The following is a 15,836-nucleotide window of genomic DNA, read 5'->3' as shown; positions in this document are numbered from 1 at the left end:
ATTCAATACAAATGTTCGTAAGTATTGAGACAGGTACTGGTCCTCATGTGGTTTCTTGAACTGACTCCCTGGCCACATGAAGACCACCAATTTTGCACTTGTCAGACTCAGTCATCTATCCCATTTAACACATTTTTAGGGTGAGTCACTGTCCATTGGTGTAGATTTGGATCATAATGGACATGTGAGCCTAATTTTTTACCTTGATGATCTTCCAAGTTGACTGTATGGAATTTATGGATGTATGGCTGCTGTTACACTGAATGACTTTTCCTGTGGTTTTCAGTGGTAGGCAAACATTTACATAATCCTTAAAAAAATCATAGTGAAATATACAGTACTGTATAGAGTTGCAGTGTATGCCTGTTACCTCCAGTTGTGTAGTTTGAAAGCCCAGGTGATTCAGCCATAACACTGCACCACTCAATGTACCTCACTGTAACAAACGTTTGATTTTATTGTGGATAATCACAAGTCATTACAGTGGGCTTTAGTGTCTGTGAGAATTAACTGTCCATGAGCGCTGAACAGGAAGTGCAATTCTCACAATACCCACAGCCAGCAAAGGACAATGACAGCTGAAAGGAATGAAGAAAAGCGGTTGTTTTGGATCTTGCAAACGGAAGAAATGCTCGTCAAACTTTGGCACTATTTAGTCATTTAGGTTTGTTGAATCCACTGGAGAGCACAGACTACAGCAAGGGTGGTGACGACTTTCTAGTTCTACATTATGTTTATTTGCATAGAGCTCCTCTTCTTCTTTTACTGATTGGCCATTGATTATATTGCAACTGTTATGAAAAGCTGTGACGCACTCATGTAGTTAGTCACCTCCTGTGATTCCTCGGTATAGAATCTGACAAACTCAAAGGTAACTGCAGTCATTATGTTTAACAAACTAGAAGTTGGGTCAAGCCCTATGGTGTGAGGGTGGCCTTAGTTTCATACATATTTTTTACTTCAAAGCAGCTTCCAAATGACAATGATTTATTTGCTTTCTGAATTGAACATTAAAACAATGGCATTGAATGCAGTGAGCTGCAAATGGGTGATTGAGCTGACCTAACAAAGTTTGTTATTCCCATTCCTTAGTAAATGTACCATTCTGTCTGGTCACTAAAAGCCATCACTAAAACGTAAACTGGCCACTATAACTGATTATATATTGTCGAGGATGCCAGGTGCCACGACCCGGCCGGGACACCTTGAAGGACCGGAAGTGGGTGTGCGCCCATCTGGGATCACGTGGGGGCCACCTTCCTGGTTGCTTTGGGGGGCCACGGGTTCAGGGCATGGAAGCTCAACCCTGTAGGGGCCCGTGGTCACCAGGGAATGCCGGGAATCACCTGGAGCTCATCCGGGAGACTATAAAAGGGGCAGTCTCCCTTCATTCAGGGCTGGAGTCGGCTGGAGTACGAAGCACAGGAGAGGTGTGGAGGCGGCCCGAAGAAAGGCATTTGTGGCCAGGACTGAGAGTGTTTGGGGTTTTGTGCACTAATGGACTGGGTCTGAGTGACCATATCTCTAAATAGTTTGTGTAAATAAAACGTGTGATGGTGAAAAACAACATGTCCGCCTGTCTGTGTCCGGGTCGGCTCCACAATATCTATGAAAAAGAAAAACGTACGGACTGATTTTTATCTGACTTTTGTTTTGGGAAGTGTTAAGACTTCTAACTAACCCTGTATTATACTAGTCCACTGAAACGAATTTATTCGGTTTGTTGCATTTGTTCTCTGCTCTAGTCATCTACACCTTTTCTTTCACCCTCTGCCAGAATGGCATTCTACTAAACCAGTTTAAGCACAACACTGTGCTTCTGCTCCCTGCACTATAAAGGAAATCAGACTTGTGATTGTTCCTGTTTTATAAAAACTAATGGTCAGCAGCACTGGCTTAGAGCCCCAGCTGACTAAGTTCAAGCCCTGGCCTGGCTCCTCTTTGTGCAACTGTCTGCGTCGATCTTCATTCGACTTTTCAAAGGCATGGAGGTCAGGCCAACTCTATATTAGTCCTGTATGAGTTAGTGTGGGGGTGTCCTGCAATAGAACATTCTAGGCGTGCTACCAGGATAGGGTCCAGACCTTCATAAACCTGAAGTTGGCATAAGTAGTTTAAAACATACAAAACTAACAAATGGAGATAAGTACAGCATAATCAGTATAATGAGGCCTTGTCATCTAATGCCCTTTTGTCAAAGTGACGATTAAAGGTAACACAATTAAACAGTTTTAATATACTTGACACCTGGATTTGCATCCACACCTGCTATGTGTTACTATATTCTTTTACTTCTTCATCTTCACATCAGGCTCTATTTAGGAGAAAAAAAAAACATTTAAAGCCAAGACTTTTACATTTCACTGATGTATCATAACTTAAAAACTTCAGGGGGAAGTAGAGTGCCTACAAAAAAAATTATATCAATTAGAAACTAATTAATTACAAATACAAAACTTTAAAAACATATTGAGCAGTATTCAGCAGATGCACCTTTGGAAGCCACTACAGACTTGCGTGTTTGTGCACATCAGCTTTTTACATCTGGACTCTGCAGTATTTGTAGAACTGTTCAAGCTGTGTCAGGTTGCATGAGGATTATGAGTGAACAGCCTTTGTTAAGTCCAGCCAGAAATTCTCAACTGGATTGATATCTGACCTCTGACCAGTCAACTACAGGACAATAACATTGGTGTTTATAAGCCATTCCTGCGTTGCTTTAGGTTTAACTTTATGATTTGCTGGAAAACAAATCTTCTCTTAAGGTGCAGATTTCTTTCTTGCAGACTGCATCCCTGTATTTTGCTGCATGCATTTTAACCTTTCCCCTCACAATCCTTCCAGGGCAGCGGCATTGAAGTATTCTAACGGCATGATCCTGCCGCCATATTTTTGATAATGTCTACAGTCGTGGCCAAAAGTTTTGAGAATGACACAAGTATTGGTTTTCACAACGTTTGCTGCTTTAGTGTTTTTAGATCTTTTTTGTCAGATGTTTCTATGGTATACTGAAGTATAATCACAAGCATTTCAAAAGTTCCAAAGGTTTTTATTGACAATTGTTTATGCAAAGAATTAACATTTGCAGTGTTGGCCCTTCTTTTTCAAGACATCAGCAATTCACCCTGGCATGCTGTCAATCAACTTCTGGGCCAAATCCTGACTGATGGCAGCCCATTCTTGCATAATCAATGCTTGGAGTTTGTCAGAATTTGTGTGTTTTGTTTGTACACCCGCCTCTTGAGGGTTGACCACAAGTTCTCAATGGGATTAAGGTCCGTCAGTTTCCTGGCCAGGGACCCAAAATTTTGATGTTTTTTTTTCCCCGACCCACATAGTTATCACTTTTGCCTTATGACATGATGCTCCATCATGCTGGAAAAGGCATTGTTCATCACCAAACTGTTCTTGGATGGTTGGGAGAAGTTGCTCTCGGAGGATGTTTTGGTCTCATTCTTTATTCATGGCTCGAGATCAAGGCACCACCAGTGCAGAGCTTGCTCAGGAATGGCAGCAGGCAGGTGTGAGTGCTTGGCTTATGGCAAAAAAGACCTTGTTCCAGTTGACTTCAGAGTTTTCCGTGTGTCTCCTGGCAAACTCTCGATAAGATTTTTTGCTCTTTGCCACTCTACCTTAGAGTTGCGACTCGAGATGCACCCGGATGACAGTTTCTTCAGTCTGCCGCAGTAGCTTGTAACTCCTATAGAGTTATCACAAGTCTCTTGGTGGCCTCCCTCACTAGTCTTCTTCTTCTTCCATGCTCACTCAGTTTTTGTGGACGGCCTGCTCTAGGCAGATTTAGAGCTATGCCATACTCTTTCCATTTCTTCATGAGTTATTTAACTGAACACCAAGTGATCTTCAGTGTCTTGGATATTTTCTTTATTCTATCCCCTGACTTGAAGGTTTCAAACACCTTTTCAAAGAGTTGCTTGGAGTGTTTTTGTGTGTTTATAGTGTAGATTAGGCCATGATGCTGACTCACCATATGTTGGACCCTCCAGATGTACAAGTGGTGCACTATTTAGACTACAATCAATTGAAACCCAGTCAAGTGATCTCCATTGAACTAACAATGTGACTTCTAAAACCAATTTGCTGTACCACTGATAACTTAGGGGTCTCATATTAAAGGTGGTAAATATTTATGTGATCAATTAGTTTGTGTTTTATATTTGTAATTAATTTAGACCACTTGGCAGAGATCTGTTTTCAACTTGACATTAAGAGTCTTTTACGGCTGATCGATGTTAAAAGGGGCAAATTAAATCCCCTGAGATTTCATGCTGAATAACAATAAAATGTGAAAAGCTCCAAGGAGGTGAATACTTTTTATAGACACTGTACAAGAATAAGTAGGGCAGAAAAATAAAACATAAAAGGATAATCAGACATGGCTTGAATTCACTGCTGATCAAAGTACTGCTATATGACAAGCTAATGACACATAACACTCAACTGTGTAGTACTTATTATTCTGAATTTATTCACGAAAAGATTATTTATATGATTTGGAATTTGTTAAGATCAGTGGAGAAAAGAGATTGTTTACAAATGTCTGTCACAAGCCACGGAAAAATGAAAAAGTTAACATGAAAAATCAGAAAACTTGCAAATCATCAGTGCTTATAAAAGAACCAGACTGTGAATCTGGATTTTCTTGCTTATATTGTCTGCTGTTTCACCAACAAATACAAAAACGACCTACGCTGTTTGAAAAAAACAAAAAAAAAACAAGGCGCTAACATGCACATCTAGATGTGACATGATCCTGTTTTAAGATGTAAATGTGGTGCTCACCCATAAGATACAGCTGTAAATGAGTTTATGGTAGTGCTGAGCACTTTCTTCTCCAATTCCTTTCTTTCTGTTTATTCAACACAGTCATTTGCTTACGGCTGGAATAAAAAATTGTTATTTCATATCGTGAAAAAAAATAAATAAATACAAACATAAAAAGGCCCAAGTAAAACAGACTGGGTAAACAAACTTGGCAGAAATGTACAAACAGGCAAAATAATTTAAATTTGGTAATTAACAATATGACAAAATAATCTGTTTGAAGGAATTCTGTCTGTTTGTCCCTTGATAATGACCAAATACATAACTTCATTTCAATTGAGAAACCTCAGACAGGAAGAACACAGCTAGCGAAATAGGCACACAGCAGTTGGATTTCAAAATTTTAAAAAAAATAATAATAAAAATCATCATTTTTTTAGTTTGTTTTGCCCAGGTTTCATTTGATGAATACATTACACCATATATGCAACTTTCAGCTGTGTTTTTTGTTCTTTTAAACAATGTCATTTTCAATATATCATACATATATATGACAATGAAATTCTACAAGCTTTGGAAAACCAATGACATGCCAAGTCTTTTCCCACCTCACCTCTTCAGAAGGCTTTTCACCTTGTATGACAAGTAGAATTAAATCAGGTACAATCATTAAATTAGGCCTGACCTTACTTTACAGTAAACAGTGCTGTGCTAAAAGTATTAATCACCAAATAGAATCAAATTCAATGTTGGTAAATACTGTAAAAAAAGCAAAGATTAGAAAACTTGTAGGTAGGCGATGCATCTACACGTGAGCAAGCTTAATTTCAGCTGAAGTGGTGCATTATAGATTTATATATATATATATATATATATATATAGATAGATTTATATATATATATATATATATATATATACACTCATATACATATATATATATATTTTTTTTTTTATTTCTGTTACTCTTTCACTTAAACATGAGAAGACACAAAGGCCACTGCACAGTGGGCCAGCAGCTTAAGAAATGTTACTCCTATATCTAAATAGCTGGAAAGGCAAACATAATTTAAGACAAATTTCTGAAAGACACTCAAGGATGAAAAAGACGCAGTGTTGATGAATGTCAACATTAGTGAAGATTTTGTTTACAAACTTTTTTTCATAAAGCTCAGCACATACTGTTCAGTTTTGAATCAAGTAAACACGGTAGTAGATTGTTTATAAAGCCTTTTGTTTTCCTTTTGAAAGCAGCCACTTATTTTTGAGACCTTTTCTAAACACTGGAGCGCACATTCTCTCATCACAAAGCTGGATGAACGACAGAAAAAAAAGGAGGCACTTTTAGTTGGCTGGTTTTTGCTCGGTTCCAAAGGCTTCCTTTGTAGTTCTCCTTTTGGACACTAGATGGTAGTGCCGTCTACAATCCTCCCATATGTAGGCACTTGGCAGTGAGGTTCCAAGGCGTTCTTATTTTCCATCACTATGTCATCAAGATTGGCTTTTGTCGAACTTCTAAAATATCTGCAGAAAAAGAAAACACATGTTGGAGCTTTTGCTTTTAAAATCTCCATTCGACAATGAGCATGAGATTAAAAACAAAACAAACAAACAAAATAAACAGAAATTTCATAATTAATGATAACAGACCTGGAGAGGACCCTTTAGGAGCAGTTCGTCTGAGCCACTCAATCCTTGCAACCCTGCAAACTGTTTGGTTTATTAATTGTGGAGTAGGTGAATGCACAAGGGGTTCAAGAAACAGAAATTATGTTTTAGGATTGCCAAGGAGCATGAATGGAGTTTGCCAAGTAAGCTGGGCTTCTACAGGAATCCAAGACTGATTACAGTGCATTCAAATAGTATTCACTTTTACTTTTTTAAAATTTTATTATTTTAGAAATTGTTGCAAATTTATTAAAAATAAAAAACTGAAACATCACATTGACACAAATCACAATAATAATTCTTTACATTTATATAACACTTTTCTTATTCTCAAAGCACTTTGCATAGTGAGTGGGGAGACATTTCCATCACCACCAATGCAATGGCATCCATTAGTGCACCAGTAATCTCACCACAAATTAGCAGTTAGGTGGTGAAGGGGTTGGTGGGATAGCCAATTAGAGACAGGCAACAATTAGGGGACCAGAATGCCTAGGTTGTGATGGGCAGTTTAGCCAGGACATTGGAATACACCCTACTCTTTACAAAGGTTACCCAGGGATCTTTTATGATGAGAAAGTGTCAGGACCTCAGTTTTACATCTCATCCAAAGGACAGCGCCATTTTAACATCACAGCATCCCATCACTTCTTGGCACTTGGTAATTGAGATCCACACTCAGACCACAGGGTAAGCACCCCGTGCTGGCCTCGCCAACACCTCTTCCAGCAGCAATTCAAGTTTTTCCTGGTTGGTCTACCTTCACAGTATAGGCTGGGCCCAAACTTGCTTTGCTTCAGGGGTATTACCTGTTCTGAAGTGCATGTGGTATGGCTGCTGGCAAATATTCAGACCTTTTGCTATGACACTTGAAATGTGGCTCAAGGGGGAACCCATTCTGTTGATTATGTTGCTTGGAGTCCACCTGTGGTCAATTCCAATAATTGCACATGATTAGGAAAGGTACACACCTATCGATATGAGGTCCCTTAGCTGATAATGAGTTTTGGATCAAAAATGAAATCAACAATGTCAAAGACATTGCTGGCAGATCTTTGAGGCAGGTTTGTGTCGAGGTATAAATCTGAAGAACACTACAAAACATTTCTGCAGCATTACCAGTTCCCATAAGCACAGTGGCCTCCTCAATTCTTAAACGGAAGAAGTTCAGAATAACCATGACTCTTGCTAGAGATAGCTGCCTTACCGAACTGAGCAGGGGAGAAGTGCCACAATAACAGAAATAACCAAAAACTTGATTCTCACCGTGTCTGAGCTCCAGTGAACCTGTGTGTAGAAGAAGACACGTCCTGAAAGACAACAACCACCACAACATTCCACTAATCTGGGCTTTACAGCAGATTGGCCAAAGTTCACTTGGAGCTTGCAAAAAAGCATCTAAAGAACTCTCGATCTATGAGAAACAAGATTCTGATAAAAACCAAGATTGAACTGTTTGGCCATAATTCTAAGCATTATATCTGTAGGAAACCAGCCATCACTTGCCAATGCCAGCCCAAATGTGAAGCAATGGTGGTGGCAGGACAATGTTGTGGGACTGTATTTCAGCAGCAATGAACTGGGAGTCTAGTCAGGATTGAAGGAAAGCTGACAAGAGTAAAGCACAGCGATATCCTTAATTAAAACCTGCCTTAGAACTCTCTGGACATTCCAACTGGACAATAACCTTAAGCACAAAGATAAGACAACATAGCAGAGGCTTAGGATCAAGTTTGTGAATGCTCTTCAGTGGGCCAGATTTGAACCCTTTTGAACATCTCTGAAGAGACTTGGAAATCGCTGTCCACCAGTGGTCTCTATCTAACCTGACAGAGCTTAAGTGGATCTGCAGAGATGAATGGCAGAAAATCCTACAACCCAGGTGTACAAAGCTTGTCGTATCATACCCTAGAAGACTACAGCCTGTAATTACTGCTACAGGTGATTCAACAAAGTACTGAGTAAAAGGGTCTGAATATTTGTGTCAAAGTGATATTTCAGTTTTTTATTTTTAATAAAATTTGCAAAAATTTCTAAAATCTTGTTTTTGCTTTGTCATACTGGGAGATTGTGTGTTTCCTGATGACTGAAAAACATGAATTTAAATGATTTTACCACAAGGCTGCAAACACAGGAAAATGTGAAAAGAGTGAAGGGGTCTGTCTGAAGGCACTGTAGGTTCATGTAATGCCCACCTCTGTTATTACACTCTTTGTCAGAATATGAGGTTTGCAATTGAAGTACTGCAAGAATATTACAAAGTAACTTTGAGCTGGAATCTAAGGAGAATTTAATACAAAAGAGGCATAACTGCTGCAGGGACAAAAATAAATGAGTGGAAATAGGTCACTGTGAACTTCTAAACTGTCACCACAAACTGTAAAAGGTTTCACTTTGGAATGAAGAACTCTTGAAGTCTTCACTTTTAAAGGGGTATCAAGTATAGGGTGGTCCAGATCTAATTATGCAATTTTCATTACGCTAGAACTTATTAAGTTTATTACATAGAAAATCACCTGAAAAATACCGGACCATCGAGAAGTGTGCGAACTGACGACATGAAGAATTGTCTTCGTGCCGAATTGGAATCATCCCCGCATAAATCAAAGTCATCCAGACGATCTGGATCTGCACAGTTAGATCTGGACCACCCTGTACAGTCAGGTCCATAAGAATTTGGACAATGACACAACTGTCATAATTTTGGCTCTGTACACCACCACAATCGATTTGAAATAAAGCAATCATTATGTGATTGAAGTGTAGACTTTCAAGTTTAATTTAAGGGGTTTACCAAAAATATCATATGAGCTATTTAGGAATGACAGCATTTTTTCTGCATAGCCCTCCCATTTCCAGGGGTTCAAAAGCCATTTGGACAATTGACTGAAGAGATGTTCCACTGCCAAGTATGAATAATTCCATCATTATTTCATTAACTATTAAGCAGATAAAAGGTCTGGTATTGATTCCAAGTGTGGAATTTGTATTTGGAATCTGTCACTGTGAACTCTCAATACGAGGTCCATGCAAGTAAAAAAAAAATCCATCATTAGGCTGAGAAAACAAAACAAACGTTTTACAGAGTAGCAGAAACACCAGGAGTGGCCAAATCAACCGTTTGGTACATTCTTCAAAACAAGGAATGCACTAGTGAACTCCGCAATACCAGAAAGTCTGGAAAACCATAGAAGACAACTGTTCTGTTTGATTGCAGAATTTTATACTTGGTGAAAAAGAACCCCTTCATAACATTTAGCTCAACCAAGAACACTGTCTGGGAGGTAGACCAATCATTGCCAAAGTCTACAATCAAGAGAAGACTTCATGAAAGTAAAGACAGAGAGTTTACCATAAGGTGGAAACCACTGGTAAACCTCAAGCATAGAAAGAAAGGATTAGACTTTGCCAGAAAATATTGTTTAAAAGCCTGTCGAGTTATGGAAAAGATTTTTTTGGACAAAGGAAACTAAGTTCAATATATACCAGAATGCTGAAAAGAGACGAGTTTGGAGAAGAGAACAAATGGCTCATTATCTGTAGCATACCACATCATCTGTGAAACATGGTGGAGGCAGCCATGTGGAAGTCAGTCACCAGTGTTTATTGATGATTTGACTGCTCACTGAAGTAGCAGGATGAATTGTGAAGTGTACAGGACTATACTATCTGATCAGATTCAGCCAAATGCTGCAAAACCAATAGGGCGACACTTCACAGTCCAGAAGGACAAATAGCCAAAACATACTGCAAAAGTAAACTGGCCACAAACAACTGAACTCATTCCAATTGGACATACATTTCATTTGATGAAGACAAAAATGATGGCAGAAAGTGCAATGAACAAACAGCACCTGAGGACTTCTGCAGTAAAGGTCTGGCAAAGTATCACTAGAGTGGAAACCCAGCACTTGGAGATGGCCATGGGTCCCTGACATCAGGCAGCCATTGACTGTTAAGGATTTTCAACCAAATATGAAAAATGATTGCTATATTTATGAGTTTGTCTAAATACTTTTGAGCCCCTGAAAATAGGGGTGCCATGTATAAAAATGTGTCTTTTCTAAACAGCTCAGACAATATTTTTGTTAAACACTTTGAATTAAAGCTGAAAGTCTATGCTTCAAACACATCTTGACTGCTTTGTTTCAAATCCATTGTGGTGGTGTACAGAGCTAAAATTATGAAAATTGTGTTACAGTCCAAACACTTATGGACCGGACTGTACATCAAACTGCATTTTTCACAGGTTATTTATCAAAGAGAAGAAATAAATATTGAAGAACATTAAATTTATACCTATTTTGTCATGAATCTAATCATTGTAATGGATACAGTATATATGTATTTTTTCTTTTTACTTGTACAGTTTAATGTTCATTGCCTTTTGTCATGGTTAATGCACATTATTTTAACTTGGGGAGTAAAATGAACTGTACTCAGCCAGTGCAACATTTCTTTTTAAATATGACATTACCTTAAAGGTATATAAAGGAAAACGTATTCCCACCGCTCAAAAAAAAAAAAAAAAAGATTTGTGTTTTTTCACAAATGCATTGCTTTATTTCACAACTGAATTGCAATATTTCTCAACCACTATTACGTTATTTCATAAAGGTATGCCTGCTTGGATCAGTAATAACTGTGCATGTGCATGCTCTGGCTGTGGGGGAGAGGTTAAGCACGTGTGTAGCGTGCATTCAAGTGATAAGAACTGAACAGCTGTTACATGTATGCATTGTGGGATATGGCCCGGACACAGACATGCAGACAGGGATGGTTCACCCAACAAACGTTTAATGAACATAATATTTACAAATAAGCGCAACACAACCCCTAAACTCCCCTAAAGTCCAGGCCTTTCACAATGCCTCTTTCTTCAGGTCACCTCGACTCCTCTCCTCCAAGACCTCATCTTTCTTTCACCCGACTCCAGCCATCGAATGGAGGGAAGCGGCCCCTTTTATCCCCACCCTGACGTGCTCCAGGTGCCTCCAGATTAGCTTCTGCTGGCACTCCCCAGTGTGGCAGAAGTATCGGCTGCGCACCCAGAAGCACTCCAGGTGTCCCTGGTCTTCTTCCCCCCAGCACTTCCGGGTGTGGTGGAAGTGCTGAGGGCCAGGGCTCCAAAGGCATTGGGGCTCACCCTGGCGGTGACCACGGGCCCTTATAGGGTTGAGCTTCCAAGCTCAGTTCCAGTGGTCCCCAAAGTCACCAGGGCAGTCGCCCCCACGTGGTCTGGAGGATGCGTAAGCCATCCTCTGGTCCTCCAGGGTGTCCCTGCTGGGTACCACCCCCAGCCACCCGTGACAACCTTTAATTCTGCATTTAATCCTGAGGCAAATTTAATCGGCCCACTGTAAGAGCACAGGGAGAAGTTATTATTCCAGCAATGCTGTATGTAAGAAAAGAAGAACATGGAGCAGATAGTGTGTTGATCCTTTACAGTGCACAATTGCACAACAAACTAGAAAAGAGTGTGCTGCCTGCAATTCAGTAATAGAAACCTATAAGCGAAGCATCTGTTTAGTTCTGGTGGCACAGCAGAGAGTGATCAGACTTTGAGTGTTCTGGGGCTTGGACTTGGGATGGAAAAAAGGAATGAATGTTATTTACTTCATGGCAGATGAAGAATCAAACATATTTTCTTAATTAAGAAATATTACTGACACATTACCAATTCAGTGTTAAAACAAATAATCATACTCAGTTAAGCACTCTCGCTAATTCAGATCAATCCAGTAGTGCACGGGGAGAATATGTAAAACCATTGCAGATCCCAGTGCTGTGAGGTACGAATGCTAGCTCTGAACTATCATCCTGATAAACATCTGCACTAAACTTACTAAACTTTAAACTGATTAAAACTAAATGCATTGCTATAACTTTTGTTCTGTTCTTGACACTTGTTTGGAAGGTACACACATGCCTAATCTCTCCATCAATAGCTGTTACTACATGACCAAAATATGCATGTCACAATGATAATGACAGCAGCAGGCAACATTTTTGCAAAATAATGCAATACCTATTAACAGTATATAAATAATACTTAACATAATAATTATTGCATAACAATGCCATTAATTCTGGGAGTGCTGGGATAGAATACGCTGACACACAAGTACAGTATATCTGTTACTTACCCTCTGTAGTTTGTAGTGATGGCTGAGAAAACATTTTAATCTCATGAAGATTTTGTGTAGAATGAGAAAAAATGTTTATTATATTATGGAGTGTAATTGTTTTTAACATTGTTTGCTGTTGTACAGCACGGGTTGCCATTAGAGTCTATTGTATGAAAAGCTTTTCTTTCTCATGTTCAGCATGAAAATTGATTGATTGATTTTTTTTTTTATGCTATCACTACTAACCTAGCTTACATAGAGTAAGTAACATATTATCATCCATCCATCCATTCATTTTCCAACCAGTTGAATCCGAACAGAGGGTCACGGGGGTCTGCTGGAGCCAATCCCAGCCAACACAGGGTGCAAGGCAGGAATCAATCCCGGGCAGGGCGCCAACCCACCGCAGAACAAATTATTCATCCTGAATCATTTTTGGGTTTAGTATTCCTTTAAATGAACAAAGTTATGTCACCGCTTAAGATAAAGAATTTTATACGTGTTTGAATTAACCATGTCACACATTTGAGGTTTTTCCTATAATTGCTGCGAGAAATTATGTTTGTGTTAAAAAAAAAAAAAAAATAGAAAAGTCCATAAAAATCTCAATCTCCTGTCTATCTCTTTAAACAGTACTGTAGGGAATGCAGTTTTACATGAAATATTGGGCAAATCATTTTTACATTACCGTAAAGTGCAATTATGTTATGGAACAAATAGAAAGTTTTTTTTTTATATATATATATATATTAAATACCTTGATTTAAAAACATTGATTTAATTTTTTGCCTTCTTAAATTTTTGTGTGCCAGAACAGGCTCTGGCCCATCCACAGCCCCCAATTGGATTAAATGGGTTTCAAAATGTTATGGTAACCTATTCTAGGTCTTAGGGCCAAGAGCTTATTAAGGCTGCAGTGTACACAAATAGTCCTGGACTGGGTTCTAGTCTGATACAAGGTCGCACGTGTGCACACATGGACAATCAGTGTCACAGTGACAATCTGGAATCCCCAATTAACCTACTGTACCACAAACATCTTTGGAGATGTGGGGAGAAAAAACTTGCTCACACACAGAGAGTGTGCAAACTTTACATGCACATCGTCAAGAAGTGGAAATCCAACCCGGGATGCTTGGCGTGTGAGGCAGCACACAATTGTGCCAGCCTGTTTTCATCATTTACAATCTCTCTCTATATATGTATATACAAATCTGCCTGTCTGTCCAAGAACTACTTAACGGATTTAGATCTGTTTTTTTCTAGAATTTGCTTGAATAGTCTGATTGATTTTGGAAATTGTCTCATCACGCTAAGAATCATAGTTAGCTTGCTGGAGCGATATATGTGTGCTTATCCGAGACAGAGGCTGCAGGACGAGCGGAGGGGGAAGCGTGACATCAGAAGTAAGGAGCCGGGCAGGACCCTACTCACTGTCCTGTTTCGCTACTGAATCTGGTGTACTTGTATTTTAAAGTTTTTATTACCATAAAAAAAATGTTAATAATAATGTATGAGTTATGACAGTTTAGTAACTACAAGTGCTTTTAACACAGATGATATAGACTAGTTAACAAAAATGTGATCCACACATTCTTACCCAAGAACAAGTACCAGAAAGGTCAAGAATAAGTACTTGCATGAAACTGAATTCCTTCATGTAGGATATGAGGGGTTGATTTATGGAGATATTTAACAGAAGTAATTAGGTCTGTAAATTCCAAATATAGTAGTAATAGTAAAAGTGTTGCTGTATATTCAGAGTACGGTGAAATTCTTAATCCAACCAAAATTCAACACGCTGCCAATCTCCAGCACCAAAATAAACAAAAACGTATTGCTTAATTTAATAGGAAACACAGATCAATTTATCAGTTATAAAACCGTCTTTATGTACTGTAATGCTGTTGGAGAATACTGTATTTCCTATGAAAGACTGTAAATAAAACAGACCGAATAACTGAATCTTACACTTTGATGATATTTTTATCGCTCCAATGTTAAATTTGCATCACTACTATTGTATATTTAGAGTGATTTTTTTTTCACTGCACTTCACTGAAATGTATACACTGAAATATTTAGGGTAATTCTTCTTTACCGTGTAAGGTTGTTTCAAGGAATAGCTTTTCCCTACTTTCACAAGTATTGCTGTGCATATGATAATATAGTTTTCTCTACACTGGCCTGCTGTCTCGGCTCAAGAATTTGGTCAGCGTGTCACTACGATGACATGGCTAAGACACAAACATGGGCCTCTGGAATTACAAGCACAGTTCTACTACTTGCCTATACTGAACTAGTTACACTGGCCACTGGTTACACATACAATTGTACAATTTACAAAGCTATTAAATTTGTATGTGGCCTTATCTTATGCTCACTATACAAGCACGCTGTACTTAAACCAATGATCGCAAAAAGATGTGAACACTTGGAAATGTAATGTAATTGCACCCCAAGGATCAAAAAAGCGCTTATTGGTGTAACTATACTGCCAAAGTATTTATGTATGCTGGTAATTTAATAATTTGTTTGTGCTTACAGAAAAAAACAACATTAACTAAATAAAACAATATGGCATTTTTATAATTGACTATTTTTAATCTGTCTTTAAGGTTAATCAGACAATACTGTTTTGCATACAGTATTGTTAAAAATCACTAAGTTCAGTTGTGGGTGCCATTCATGTCTGCAAACTATAAATACTTGTTGCTTAGTGTATTAATACTATTTGACGGCAGATACTAAAATGATAATCAATAAAAGTTATGCAACATATCATACCACTTTTTGGCTAATCATAAATTCACATAACCCACTAAAACCATTCACTAGCACATAAATGTAAAATTGTAATTGGTATTCAGCTTTATTCTTCTAACGACACATTCCCTTTTTTATGAACTGAACCATATGGAGATCAGTTAATAAACTAAATTCAGTATAAAATGGAAGGAATACCATGAATCTGTAGATTTAAATATAGCATTAACAAAACCACTACACACTGCAACAAGGCAGAACACTTCAAAAGTCCTCTTTTTTTTTTTTTTTTACAGAACATGCTGTACTTTGTACTGATATAATTTCTAGACACTCTGCAGCAAAGTTCACTGGCTCAAAAACAGACACACAAATGTAGAGAAAAATGCAAAGTGTTCAAACCACAAAATAAATAAACTCACGTGAAAGAAAGGAAAGAGAATACCAAAAAGCACCGTCATATAAGTGTCATATCAACAAATTCTACATTTCGTC

General features: G+C 38.4%; 1 protein-coding gene across 1 annotated transcript in view; it reads right to left on the bottom strand.

Moving 5' to 3' along the window:
- Positions 1-5,681: 5,681 nt before the first annotated feature.
- Positions 5,682-15,836, bottom strand: part of kiaa0930 (KIAA0930 ortholog) — a 152,845-nt gene continuing 142,690 nt past the window's right edge. The window contains exon 10 of the mRNA XM_039769410.1: positions 5,682-6,303. Within this exon, the coding sequence (XP_039625344.1) occupies positions 6,263-6,303 (41 nt within the window). The 3' untranslated portion in view covers positions 5,682-6,262. The remainder of the gene's footprint in view (positions 6,304-15,836) is intronic.

This window comes from Polypterus senegalus, chromosome 11 (assembly GCF_016835505.1).
Source record: "Polypterus senegalus isolate Bchr_013 chromosome 11, ASM1683550v1, whole genome shotgun sequence".
NCBI lineage: Eukaryota > Metazoa > Chordata > Cladistia > Polypteriformes > Polypteridae > Polypterus > Polypterus senegalus.
Note: the sequence above shows the minus strand (reverse complement) of the source record. Positions and strands in the feature narration are given on the sequence as shown.